Source organism: Dipodomys merriami, unplaced genomic scaffold, assembly GCF_024711535.1.
Source record: "Dipodomys merriami isolate MVZ:Mamm:240054 unplaced genomic scaffold, mDipMer1.0.p SCAF_7, whole genome shotgun sequence".
In the NCBI taxonomy this organism is placed as follows: domain Eukaryota; kingdom Metazoa; phylum Chordata; class Mammalia; order Rodentia; family Heteromyidae; genus Dipodomys; species Dipodomys merriami.
The window spans coordinates 73,170,692-73,184,344 of record NW_027206290.1 but is presented as its reverse complement, the minus strand read 5'-3'; the positions used below and the strand labels follow the sequence as shown (position 1 = coordinate 73,184,344).

Sequence of the window (13,653 nt, the reverse complement as noted above, 5' to 3'; positions counted from 1 at the left end):
ACTATATTCTAATTTACCCTCTTCCTTAACCCTCCCGTCCAAATAATATTTCTTAACCCACTCTTTGATGTCTTCCCTCCTTTTTCTTTCTTTCTTTTTTTCTGTTGGTCTGGGCCTGGGTGCTGTCCCTCAGCTCTTCATCTGAAGGCTAGCACTCTACCACTTGAGCCACAGCGCTTTTTCTGCTTATGTGTTGCTGAAGAATCGAACCCAGGGCCTCATGCATGCAAGGCAAGCACTCTACCACTGAGCCACCTTACCAGCCCCCTTTTCTCTCTTACTTTTATTTTTTCAAGCTAAATCAGTCATCTTTGAACTTTTCCTCTTGTACAGATGGAAATCTTAAAGGAAAAAATAATATGGCAAGTTTAAGTAGGAACTTATATAAGTAATATTTTATTTTGAATCCAGGTACCCTGGTTTGCAGTTTTTATAAGGAAAAGTTAACATGTAATGTATACAGACTTCATTTACTCTCTTTAGAGTTTGTCAAGTTTATGATACGACCATTCTTTCAACATCACTTTTTATCAGAGATGCTCAGATGTCAGTAGTATACCTTACTTTTATGTTAGTGTTAAAGAACTTTGTTGAGTGTCATATAGTTCATAGCCACAGGTACTCAGCAAGTACAGTGGTGTCATACAAGGCACCAAAAAATCTATGTGTACAGTAGCTCACTCCTGTAATCTCAGGTACTTAGGAGGCATAGATCAGAAGGATCTCAGTCTGAGGCTCATCTAAGGTAAAAGTACATGACCCTAGCCAAAAGGTTTCTAAAGCAAAAGAAAGGGCCGAGGTATGGCTCAAGTGGTAATGCCCCTACCTAGCAAGCATGAGGCCCTGAGTTCAAACCCCAGTACCACCATCAAAAAATAAATAAACAAAAGCCAGTTGTAGTGCTTCATGCTTGTAAACCTAGCTACTAAAGATGTGGAAATGGGAGAATTTCAGTTCAAGGCCAGCCTGAACCACTCACTAGATAGTTAATGAGACCCCATCTTATGAAATAAAAGTAAGAAATGGGTTGGGCACTGATGGTTCACACTTTTTTTTTTTTTTTTTTTGTCGGTCGTGGGGCTTGAACTCTGGGCCTGGGCGCTGTCCCTCAGCTCTTCAGCTCCAGGCGAGCGCTCTACCACTTGAGCTACAGTGCCACTTCCGGTTTTCTGGTGGTTTATTGGAGATAGGAGTCTCACGGTCTCTCCTGCCCGGGCTGGCTTTGAACCGCGATCCTCAGATCTCAGCCTCCTGAGTAGCTAGGATTACAGGCGTGAGCCACCAGCGCCCGGCTGGTTCACACTTTTAATAAAAGCTATATCAAGACTCTAAGATCAGGAGGCTTGTAGTTTAGACCAATCTTGTAGTTTGCTATACTCCATCTTCAAAATAACCAGCTAAAAACAGGATTGGAGGCATGGCTCAAGTGGGAGAGCACTAGCCTAGTAAATGAAAGGCCTTGAGTTTAAAACCTAGTACTGCCCAAAAAGCAGGGGTGGGGGAAAGTCATGTTGATGTGTATATCTCATTTTAGCTCATGAGGGAAGTGAAAATAGGAAAATCTCAATCCAGGCTAGTCATAAATTCAAGACCCAACTAGAAAAATAATTGAAAAATGAAAAGGATAGAGGCATGGCTTAAATGTTATATATAGCACCTCCTTATCAAGTACTAGGACCTGTGTTCAAACCCCACTGTTCCCACCCCTAAAAAATGTTAAGACAAGTTGATCTTTCTTGTCCTGTGTTCAGTAAATATGTCAGAAATTCCTTCTTTTCTATCCTATTATTTGGTCTTACTGTCTTTTTACCCTATTAAACTCTTAAAGTTTGGCGCAATCCATAGTAACCTTTACATGAAGAATCAATGGAGTGTAAAAGTAGGATGGGTAAAAAATGAGGGCACCAGAATATGTGGGTGTCATTATTTTTTTTCTGCCCAAAGTAAGATCCTTCCCAATGTTCAGTGTTGTGAATTTGCTATTGGACCCTGCCGGTCCACTTTTCATCCCTGTGACTTTCTCTCTCATATTTTTGTCATTTCTTTATTCTCTACCAGATGTCTTGCTCTCTCCTTTGGCAAGCTGCACACTTTAAAAAAAAAATCCCAATTTGGTTCTGCTGAGTCCCCTCACATTTCAAGAAAATGCTTTCCTTTTTATCTTTTTTGTATAAATGAGCTACTGTCACCAAAATGATGTGTCATAAAGAGGAGGACAGAAATCAAATCTGTAGCCCTAAAACTCAGGTCTGGCCATAGAAATAAACATACAAAGTACTGGTGAAGGCAAATGGTTTAGCCTCAAAAAGAGAGTTATAAGCCTATCTAGCCATTAGAATCAGCTGAAGGATTGTTTTAAAAAATGCAGAGTCCTGGGTCCCACTATAAACCAACTAAATCAAAACCTAAGAGCTGTGACCAGGACACACTGTTGTCATTGATTCTCAGCTTTGTCTTCTCATTGGAATTATGTAGTGAGGTATCTGACAGAATTGGTATGGGATGTAGTTGAACTTTTTTTTTTTTTGGTCTGTCATGGGACTTGAACTCTGGGCCCAGGCTCTGTCCCTCAGCATTTCAGCTCAAGGTGAGCACTCTACCACTTGAACCACAGCACCACTTCCGGTTTTCTCCCAGTTAATTGGAGATAAGAGTGTCATGGACTTTCCTGCTTAGGCTGGCTTTGAGCCACAATCCTCAGATCTCAGCCTCCTGAGTAGCTAGGATTACAGGTGTAAGCAACCAGTGCCTGGCACTTTGTGTGTGCGTGTGCGCGTGTGTGCCAGTCCTAAGGCTTGAACTTAGGGGCTGGCTTTGAACCACAATCCTCCAATCTCAGTCTCCTGACTAGATAAGATAGAATAACAGGCTTGAACCTGGCTCTTTTTTTTTTTTTTTCTGGTCCTGGGAGTTGAACTCAGGGCCTCAACTCTGTCCCTAAGCCTTTTTGTGGTCAAGACTAGCACTGTACCACTTGAGCCATAGTGCCACTTCCTCTTTTTCTTTTTCAAGATGTATTTATTTATTTTATTATTTATTTATTTCATTTCATTTCAGTACTGGGAATTAAACTCAAAACCTCATACTTGTTAGGCAAGTACCCTACCACTGCACCACACCCTCCCTCAGCCATTTTATTTTATTTTATTACTTTATTTTATCTATCTCTCTATCTCTCTATCTATCTATCTATCTATCTATCTATCTATCTGATTAGCATCTATCTCTGTAGCTTTGGCCTTCAACTCTTGGTTGTCCTGCTTCAGCCTTCTAAGTGTTGAGATTATAGGTTGCCCTGCCATTGGAAAAGCCTTTTTTTTTTTTTTAAACTCCCCTCCCTAGGCTGAGAACTGGACCTAGTGTGATTCATTTTAGCCAGTATTGGAAACTCATGACATGATAGAGCTCACATATTTGAGAACTGACACAGAAATAAGAAGCCAATTTTTCCTTGACTCTGGAAGTCTACAGGATGCCCAAAGAGGCTCCTAAATGAAAGATTTGCAGGAGTGGATTTCCTGAATATCTCACAGAAAAGGCAACTGGAAAAGGAAAGGATTAGTAGATATACTGATAGAAAAACACTGGATTTAATGTTTTTGTCTCCATCTGAGGCCACAGGGCTGCTTTGGCTATATCCAGCATATACTCTAATGCTATGAATTGAATGGTGTTCCTCCCGAATTTATATGTTCATAAAGGTAGACCCTAATTTGATGGGATTGGTGGCTTTATCGCCATTGCCATATAAGGAAACACAATAAAAAGCAGCTGTATAGAAACCAGTAAGAGTCCTCATCAGAAACAGCCCTGCTAGAACCGTGGTCTTTAACTTTCCAGTTTTTAGAACAATTAGAAAATAAATATTTATGGTAATTTTTTTTAATGGTAGCTCAAATAGATACCAACCAATGTCTGTCTGTCTGTCTGTCTGTCTGTCTGTCTGTCTGTCTGTCTCTCTCTCTCTCTCTCTCTCTCTCTCTCTCTTTTCCGGTCATGGAGTTTGAACTCAGGGCCTGAGCACTGTCCCTGATCCCATTTTGCTCAAGGCTAGCACTCTATCACTTTGAGTGCTTTGGGCAACAGCACAAAGATTCTCACAGACTTTCCTGCCCATGCTGGCTTTGAACCACAGTCCTCAAATCTCAGCATCCTGAGTAGCTAGGATTACAGATGTGAGTCACCAGTACCCAGCCAGTCTCACTTTCTAATGTCTTTTAGTTCCTTTCTGATATGCCTGTGCTGTTCCCACCCACTTTCCACTCTCCATATTGCTTTTCTCTTTCCCAAGACATAGTACTGTCCTTATTCATGATAATTCCCATGGTTCAGCTAAGGAGATAGGCAAAGAGGACCCTTAGAATGGTGGCATTTCCAAACAAGGAATTCCACCCCTTTGTCCGCCACCTTTCCTAGTATGTGAATGCATTTATTTATTTTTTATTTTTTATTATCTTTTAGTTGTACAAAGAAGTTCCCATTCTACAAAACAGTATATGAATACAAAGTGTCTGACAACATTGTCACCCATCTCTCTTAACCCATCCCTTCTCTCACTTTTTTTCTTTGAGATTAGGTGATTACATAAATTTCACATATTTCACAGTAATGTGGAATAGTGATACTTAGAGTCACAAACACACTTTAACTTTCACAAGGCAAATTTTTGTCACTATCATGGTCTATACAGTTTGTGAATTCTATGAGCTTTGATAATACAAGTCATTTTTTCCACATCAGGTGATGTTTACATTTCTTTCCTTTTGCTTAGTGTAGGCTGTTCCCACTTATTCTGTTCCTCCTCTGGCTTCCTTCTGTTGCATGCATATATCTACCATATATATGGTTTAGAACATGGTGTCATTTAGCAATGATATGACAAAATGGGTGGCTGTCTTTTGTCTCTTGAGTCCTGTTACTTTGCCGTATCTTCTTGTATTTTGGCTTTAGCATTCACATATCAGGGAGACCATGTGCCATTTGTCTCTTTGTTCTTGGCTTACTTTGCTCAAAATAATCTGTTCTAGTTCCATCCATTTCCCTGAAAATGCCATTATTTTGTCCATTCTAATGGCTGCATAATATTCCATTGTATATAGGTACCACAGTTTTTGGATCCACTCATCAGTAATGGGGCATTTGGGTTGTTTCCAAATCTTGGCTATTGTGAACAGTGCTACAATAAACATGGAGGTGCATGTGTCTTTGTATACTGATTCCTGTTGCTCAGAGTAAATGCCTAGGAGTGTTGTGGCTGGGTCGTAGGGGAGGTCTATATTTAGCTTTCTGAGGTATCTCCAGACTGTTTTCCAAAGTAGTTATATTAGAATACATTCCCACCAGCAATGCAGTAGAGTTCCTCTTTCTCCGCATCCCCTCCAGCATTTGTCTTTGGCTGAATTTAGGATGTGGGCCATTCTGACTGGGGTAAGGTGGTATCTCAGTGTTGTTTTTATTTGCATTTCCTTTATAGCCAGGGATGATGAACATTTCCTCATGTGTTTCTTTGCCATTTTTATCTCTTCTTCTGAGAAGTCTCTTTTTAGTTCTCTTGCCCATTTCATGATTGGTTTGTTAGATTGTGAGGGGTTAGTTTCTTGAGTTCTCTGTATATAATGGATATTAGACCCTTTTCTGGTATTTTGCTGGTAAATATTTTTTCCCAATTAGTTGGCTGTCTTTCTAGTTTGGTTGCTATTTCTTTGTCTGTGCAGAAACTTTTTATTTTAAGGTGTGAATACTTCTAGTAGGTGCTTCTGCATATATCATAAAACATGATAAAGAAAATTCCTCTTGGGCTGGGAAGGTGGCTCAGTGGTAGAGCGCTTGCCTTGCATGCCTGAGGCCCTGGGTTCGATTCCCCAGCACCACATAAGGAAAAAAAAAAAAAAGGCTGGAAGTGGCACTGTGGCTCAAGTGTTAGAACACTAGCCTTGAGCTGAAGAGCTAAGGGACAACACCCAGGCCCAGAGTTCAGGCCCACGACCAGACCCAAAAACAAAAAAAAGAAAAGAAAATTCCTCTTGTCCATGGTTTCATTTGATCCTTTCCTTAACTTGATTAGGTAGGGAGCATACATAAATTTATTCCCATATTACTGATAAGTCAATGATAAGGAAGTAACTTTCTCAGATTGAGTGCCTAAGAGCACTTGGTACGCGGCAGTGTTTCTTTCATTGTTACATTTCTACATGTGTTTACAATGTATTTCAGTCGATCTTACCCCCCTATCACTGTCCCTTCTTCTTTTCCCTGCTTTCCCAGTTTCTGCAGTTGGGTTTGTTCATCCTCTTTTATCTTTTTCTGTAGCCTCACCTCCTTTTCTCTAGTAACCCCCTCATTTTCCACTCCTACACAGCCTGTTTCTCTTTCCCCTCCCCCACAGCCTCCTATTGCTACATGGACCTCTGTTCTTTTATACACTTGTAACATATTTCAAATTATACACCCTTTTTTCTTTCTCTCTCTCTCTCTCTCTTCCCCATTCTGCTTTCCCTCCTAAGAAGTTTAGCAGGATTACTTGATTTAGTCTCCATTGATGTTTTTGACTGGCTAATTGGGGCACTTAGCCTTTATCCACTAAATACTAGATGCTCCCCCTAGTGGTGACTTCAGTTGTCGCTAAATGAGTAGAGAAACACTGGAGAAAAGCTTCCAGATTTGAATAAGAGTAGATAGCTGTCTGGATGTTTTTTGTTGTTGTTGTTGTTGATTGTGGGGCTTGAACTCTGGGCCTGGGCAGTGTCCCTGAGCTCTTCAGCTCAAGGGGAGTGCTCTACCACTTGAGCCTCAGCATCACTTCTGGTTTTCTGGTGGTTAATCGGAGATGAGTCTCACAGACTTTCCTGCCCCGGCTGGCTTTAAACCATGATCCTTAGATCTCAGCCTCCTACGTAGCTAGGATTACAGGTGTGAGCCACCAGCACCCAGCTATTTTTCTTCTTTTTTGTCTATCATGGTATTACTGATTTACTAACCCCCTTTTATGTGTCAGATGCTTTAAATACCTTCTTTTTTTTCTGATTATCCTTTTGAAGTAGATAACATTCCTCACTTAGCAGATGAGAAATCTGATTGAAAGAATGGCTTGCCTACTCAGTAAGTAACAGAGATGGGACTTAAATCCAAGTCTGTTCTCAAATCTGAGCCCTCTCATTGTGATCACTCTGCATTTTGGTATCATCTTTGTGACTTTTCTTATCTCTTTAAAGAGGAGCATAAAGATGTATATTATTTTACCCATCTTTTTGTTCCTTTCATATTATACTCTTAGCCAAAGCATTGCTGTGCCCTTCCAAGCTGTATGTAGCTAAAGGAAATCTAAACTTGTTACAGAAAAATTTGTCCTAAAATGACATTAAGAAACATTCTCAATATAGCTTCAAGCAAAGGCTTATGTTAACTCATCTCTTGTCATTTGTTGGTATTTTTCCCATTTTATTTTAGTATGCCTGCAATTTTGTCTATAGCCCAGAATTATCAAGAAGTGGGTGATTTTTCCATGCTTATTTTAGCTCGGGTGATAAAAAGAAGTAACTGCAAGTACTTATCTTGTTTGGAAGGCAAAAATTGCATAAAAGTGTGAAACTAATTGTTTTATTTTTATTGATGTTGTTCATTTGTTTTGTTTGTTTTGTTGTTTTGAAGCAAAGTCTTGCCATTTAGTAAAGTCTGACCTGTGACCTGATCCTTGCTATGTAGCCCAGGCTAGTGTCAAACTTACTATCCTTCTGCCTTGGGCTCTGGAGTCCTAGAATTACTGATGTACACTAACACTTTACTCTTTAATTTTTTTGGGGGGGGGGTCTGGTCATGGGGCCTGAACTCTGGGCCTGGGCGTGGTCCCTCAACTCTTCAGCTCAAGGCTAGCACTCTACCACTTGAGCCACAGCACCACTTCCGGCTTTTTCTTTTTGCTTATGTGGTGCTGAGGAATTGAACCCAGGGCCTTAGGCATGGAAGGCAAGCGCTCTACCACTGAGCCACCTTCCCAGCCCCTACTCTTTAATTATTATTATTTTATTTATTTATTTATCTATTGGCCAGTACTGGGACTTGGGCAGTATCTCTGAACTTCTTTTTGCTCAAGGCTAGCACTTTACCGCTTAAGCCACAGAGCCACTTCCGGCTTTTTCTGTGTAGATAGTACTGAGGAATCAAACCTAGGGCTTCATGCATGCTAAGCAAGCACTCTACCACTAAGCCACATTCCCAGCCTTTAATTATTTTTTTAAATAGCTTTTACCAGATATGATTGCATTGGACTGCGGTTCCAACATTCAAGAGATTAAGGCTGGAGGATGATGAATTTGAGGCCAGTCTGGGCTACATAACAAGACAATGCAAGAAAAAGGTGGGGGCATTTAGACAAGTGCAGTGGCTCAAATCTATAATCCTAGTTACTTGGGAGGCAGAGATCAGGATTGCAGTTTGAGGGCAACCTAGGCAAAAGAATTCCTTTCTCAATTAAAAATTGGGCATAGTGATACTTGCTTGTCACTCCAGCTACATGGGAAGAGTAAATAGGAGGGTCCCATCTAGATTGGCTCAGGCAAAAAACTAAACCCTATCTCAAAAATAACCAAAACAGGGGCTAGGAAGGTGGCTCAGTGGTAGAGTGCTTGCCTTACATGGATGAAGCCCTGGATTCTATTCCTCAGCACCACATAAACAGAAAAATCCACAATTGGCGCTGTGGCTCAAGTGTAGAGTGCTAGCCTTGAGCTGAAGAGCTGAGGGACAGCGCCCAGGCCCAGATTTCAGGCCCCACAACCACCACCACCACCAACAAACAGCCAGGTACTGGTAGCTCACTCCTGTATAATCCTAAGTACTCAGGAAGCTAAGAGCTGTGTATCATAGTTTGAAGCCAGCCCAGGCAGAAAAGTATATGAAATTCCATTTGAAATTAACCAGCAAATATCTCATACTAGACATGTGGTTCAAGTGATAAAGCATCTGCCTAGAAAGCACAAGTCTCTAGTATAGGAAGGCCCCTGCCACTGTAATCGTGAGCTCTCACTGATGATGGCATGATTGCTGTACAGTCTGAGCTGTGGAACCAGTTGATGAAATATATTAATAGACAGGCTAAGAGAACAGAAAGAAAAAGAAAGGTCTTGGAGTATAACTGGTAGAAACAAACATGTATGAGACCCATCGATGGCACTACAAAAATTTACCTTCTTGAGCTACTTCATTTACTGTCTATATTTGGCACTGAGGCTTCACTGGCTTCTACCTTACAGTAATATAAATCTTTTTCCTTGATTTATCATTTTTTTTCTCTTTCTCTAAATTTTTTCCACGAATTCTTTTCTGCTGTTTAAGTCTGCTTAGTGCAAAAACTTATCTGACTTTGAGATTAATGACATCTTTGAAGGAATCTAAGAAAAAAGCAAGAATTTATAGCTTGGAATGTCTGGTTTTGCTGAAGGAGGACCATGTTACCTGAAACATTAGAGACAAGCCTCTAGGGAAGCGCTCCAAAAAGTCCTCAGGTTCCCAGAGTATACCCAGTGAATAGGTAGCATTGTTGCTACGTATGGCCTTGGTTAACTATAATTGAGTTTAGTGCCAGCTAATAATCTATTCAGAAATTCTGGATGCCAAACATTGTCAAACAGACCCAACTTCCTTTTTTCTAGGATGACTATAATGAAACTCAAAGTCATTCTCCAATAAGGCCCGGCATTTCTTAAAATGAAAAACAAAAAGGGAAGAAAGTACCCACGTATTATTCTTTCTTCTAACTTAGTAACTTTTCCTACTGAAAGTCTAGCTGTGTACACTGAACTAAGGTCATATAGTTGTTTCTTTTTTTTCTTCTTTTTCTTTTTTTTGCTAAGTTCTCAACAAACAAGATACCTTGCATTTCTGGAAGGAATTGCCTGTTTCTGCTTTTGGCATTTCCCTTTGTGCTTATCTCAGAAGTTCCCACCTCATAAAACGCCTCCCTGCTGTGATCATATGGTCGTGAGGAAGAGGAATTCATGCGTGCAGTGACAGCTGCTTCCTGAAGAGCTCCTCAGAATTTATGGCTCTGTATTCCCTGACCAAGATCTTAGTTCACACCAGAATAACTTTCTTTAATTTTTCTAAATAGTCTCTAGAGGACATTGGGACTCCTATAAAACATCGTTATAAATCATTCTTCAGAAAATTGAATTAAACTTTAAATTTCATATGACAAAATGCTAAGTTCAAAATTTTTCTAGTTTTCTAGTTATAGAAGGAAATGTACATTTCTACATTAGTAGAAATATATAGAAGAAAATTATCATCAATATTCTCTACAAAGAAATCGTGAGTGTTGTTAATGTTTTACTCTTTTTCTTCAGTCCTTTTATTGGGGCTAGGGTGGTAGTGGGATTTGAACATAAACCTGTTGACAGCTATTGCACTGCATAGAACAGCTCCAGATCATCCCTGTTCATTCTACTACTAACCTCCTGTCTGAGGGAGAACAGGAAGTTGTGGAATCAGGAAGAATGTTTTCCTTTTTCCTTTATTTGTGGTGCTGGAGATCATACCAGGGCCTTAAGAATACTAGGTAAATGCTTTACCATTGAGCTATACAGAATTATTTCTAAGCAGAGCTTCTCAACTGGGATGGGACTACTTTGTATATTCTCTCACAATCAGGTATCTGGAGATACAGCTCTTGGGAAGGTGCTTATTAGCAACTTCACACCTTCTGGAAGCTGTTGGAGAGATAATAAATATGTCACAATAAAACAGTTTCTAAATAGTGAGAAAACTTTTCAGGGAGGGTCTTACACTTTATGAAAAATTTGTTTCAAACTTTTATTTCCAAATACACCACTCATTCACTTTTTGTACAAATTTTCTTTTTTCCTTTTTGTACTTTTTTTTGTAAAGGCAATGTGCAGAGGGGTTACATAAGTAAGGTAATGTGTACATTTTTTTGAGCAGTATTATCCCCTCCCTTGTTTTCTTCCGTTTTTCTGTCCCCCCCTACTCCCTCCCTGCCAAGTTGTAAAGTTCACTTCCAACATAGTGTCTAGAAAGTATCACAGTTGTATTGTTTTATCAGATTCTTGGGCTGGGAAGGTGGCTCAATGGTAGAGTGCTTGCCTCGCATGCATGAGGCCCTGGGTTCAATTCCTCAGCACCACATAAGCAGAAAAAGCTGGAAGTGGCACTGTGGCTCAAGTGGTAGAGCGCTAGCCTTGAGCTGAAGAGCTGAGGCACAGCACCCAGACCCAGAGTTCAGGCTGAATGACTAGCAAAAAAACAAACAAACAAACAAATTCTTGCAACTTCTGCAGCATCTGAAATGCTGCAGAAATGCCTGAGTCATCACCATTGATTTTTTTTTTTTTCCTCTCCTCAATCAAATACTACTTTCACAATCCCTTTCAGAAGCTTGGTGAATTTTCTTTGGATCTTTTGACTGTGTTCTGTTTTTTAAATGATTCAATGATTTGTCTTTTTATTTTCCTTATTAGTCATTTCATATGCCAGTATATTTAGAGCCCTGTTCTATCTTTCTTTCCTTCAGTGACATTGCTTTCTCCCCTACCCCCTTGGTTCTGGGACTTAATCTTAGGTCCTTGCTCTCTCTGGCTTAGCTTCTTCTACTCAAGGCTGGCATTTTACCACGCAAACCATATTTCCAGCCTTACATTGCTTTTCTTGGTCTCTAGTTCTCATTGATCCATGACATTTTCCTCTTCATAATCCTTTAATTATTAGATCTAGATATCCTTGCCTCCTGCTGTCATTTATTCTTCTCAGAGTTGGTCCCTAATACTTCTTTTTCTTGGGGGGGGGGTCCAGTCATGGGGCTTGAACTCTGGGCCTGGGCGCTGTCCCTCAGCTCTTCAGCTCAAGGCTAGTGCTCTACCACATGAGCCACAACAACACTTCCAGCTTTTTTCTTTTTTGCTTATGTGGTGCTGAGGAATCAAACCCAGGGCCTCATGCATGCAAGGCAAGCACTCTACCACTGAGCCATCTTACCAGCCCCAAGGTCCCTAATACTTTTCATTCCAGGTACTTTTCCATGTGTGTTCAGAGTATGCTATAAAACTCTCCCCACAAGTTTTCACTGCTTTCCTCCTTTAGGGAAGCATGAAGTTAGAAGTTTTTATAGGAAACTAGACTTTACTTTCAGAGTAAGTCTACCAAAACAGTCATTCCTCTGAAAATGTAGCCCATACTAACTCACCAGTAATTCACTCTCCCTCTGAAGATTTTGATGAGAACTATTTAAGTTTCATGGCAACCAAGAAGTTATACACACTCCAGCTCTCACTGTGAATTGAATTTGCTGAACAATTGGAAAAACCCTGTGGGGAAACTGACTGCCTTTTTTGCCTTCTCTTGACAGAATGTTACACGAAACTTCCAGGACTTTGACTGTCAGGTAAGAATTGTATGAACACTGAGGGCTCTATACGGATCTCTGTTTCCTCTCTTCCTGCAGTAATAGTCTTGTGGAAGTGGACCCTTTATCATAGCTAACCATGATTCCTTAAGGTTCTTTGGGAAATTGAGTCAAGTTTATTTAAACTGTGATTTCATTATGTTCAAAAAGTGTCTGCTGGGTACATGTGTTATAACTGTACATGACTGGGTTGAACTCTCTATGATTAAGGTCTTCTTTCCTCAAATGATATTAGAAACCTCATGGAATGTTTTCATTGACTACAGAGAAAATAGATGAGGGGCAGTTTGGAGGCTAGAGATCTCAATAGCAAAACCTTTTCCTAAATGAAAAGACAAATTATTATTAATGCAAAATGAAGATTTCTGTTGGCTTTATGAAAAATTTAGGCTGACTCATTATTTTTGTAAATGTATTTTTCTTCCTAGTGCATTCGTTCTTTCACGCTTCCTCCCCCTCCCTCTGTGCTAGTCATAAGGCTTGAACTCAAGTTTGGGTGCTGTCCCTGAGACTTTTGCTCAAGACAGCTCTACCTTTAGCTTTGTTGGTAATTAATTGGAGCTGAGTCTCATAGACTTTCCTGCCTGGGCTGACTACGCCCCTGAAATACTTCCTATGGCTAGAGTGTTCTGAGTTGTGGTATGGAATTAAATAGTCATTAACTCTCCTCTTATTCCTCTAAGGCTACGAGAAGAAGATATTAGACCTAGCTTTGAAGGGAGAAAAGACAAATTTTAGGTTGACATACTACAAAAGAAGTTTTCAAATACACTGTGATTCTTTTTTTTTCCAAATTTTTTATTGTGATTAAGTGGTTACATAATTTCCCAAATTTCACAGTATTGTGGGATAGTGATGCTTAGTTAAAGTCACAAACACATTCTTACTTTCATGGAGCAAATTGTCTATCATGGTCTATAACATTTATGAGTTCTATGAGCTTTGCAAAACAGTTATTTCTTCCACATTGGGTGATATGTACATTTCTTTTGTATAGCATCAGCTGTTCCTTCTTTCCCACTTGTTCCCTCCCTCCCATAGCTGCCATTGTGTTACTTAGTTAATTTTGGTCAATGTCCAGTGCAGCTGATGGGTCTTGCTGGTGTATGTTTTTCCCTGATTCCCTATAGTTCTGTGTCATCCTCCTGGTTTCCCTCCAGTGTGCACATATATACCATACATGTGATCAGCAGCATGGGGTTATTTAGTAGAGATTCGACCAGATGAGTGGAAGTCCTTTG

At 40.1% G+C, this 13,653-nt stretch overlaps 1 protein-coding gene across 5 annotated transcripts in view; it reads left to right on the top strand.

Moving 5' to 3' along the window:
* The window catches only part of Ndrg3 (NDRG family member 3), a 65,838-nt gene that overhangs the window by 16,301 nt on the left and 35,884 nt on the right, over positions 1-13,653 (top strand). For all 5 annotated transcript variants that reach the window (XM_070007242.1, XM_070007240.1, XM_070007244.1 and 2 more), the window contains one exon: positions 12,356-12,391. In XM_070007242.1, coding sequence (XP_069863343.1) covers positions 12,356-12,391 — 36 coding nt within the window. The remainder of the gene's footprint in view (positions 1-12,355; positions 12,392-13,653) is intronic.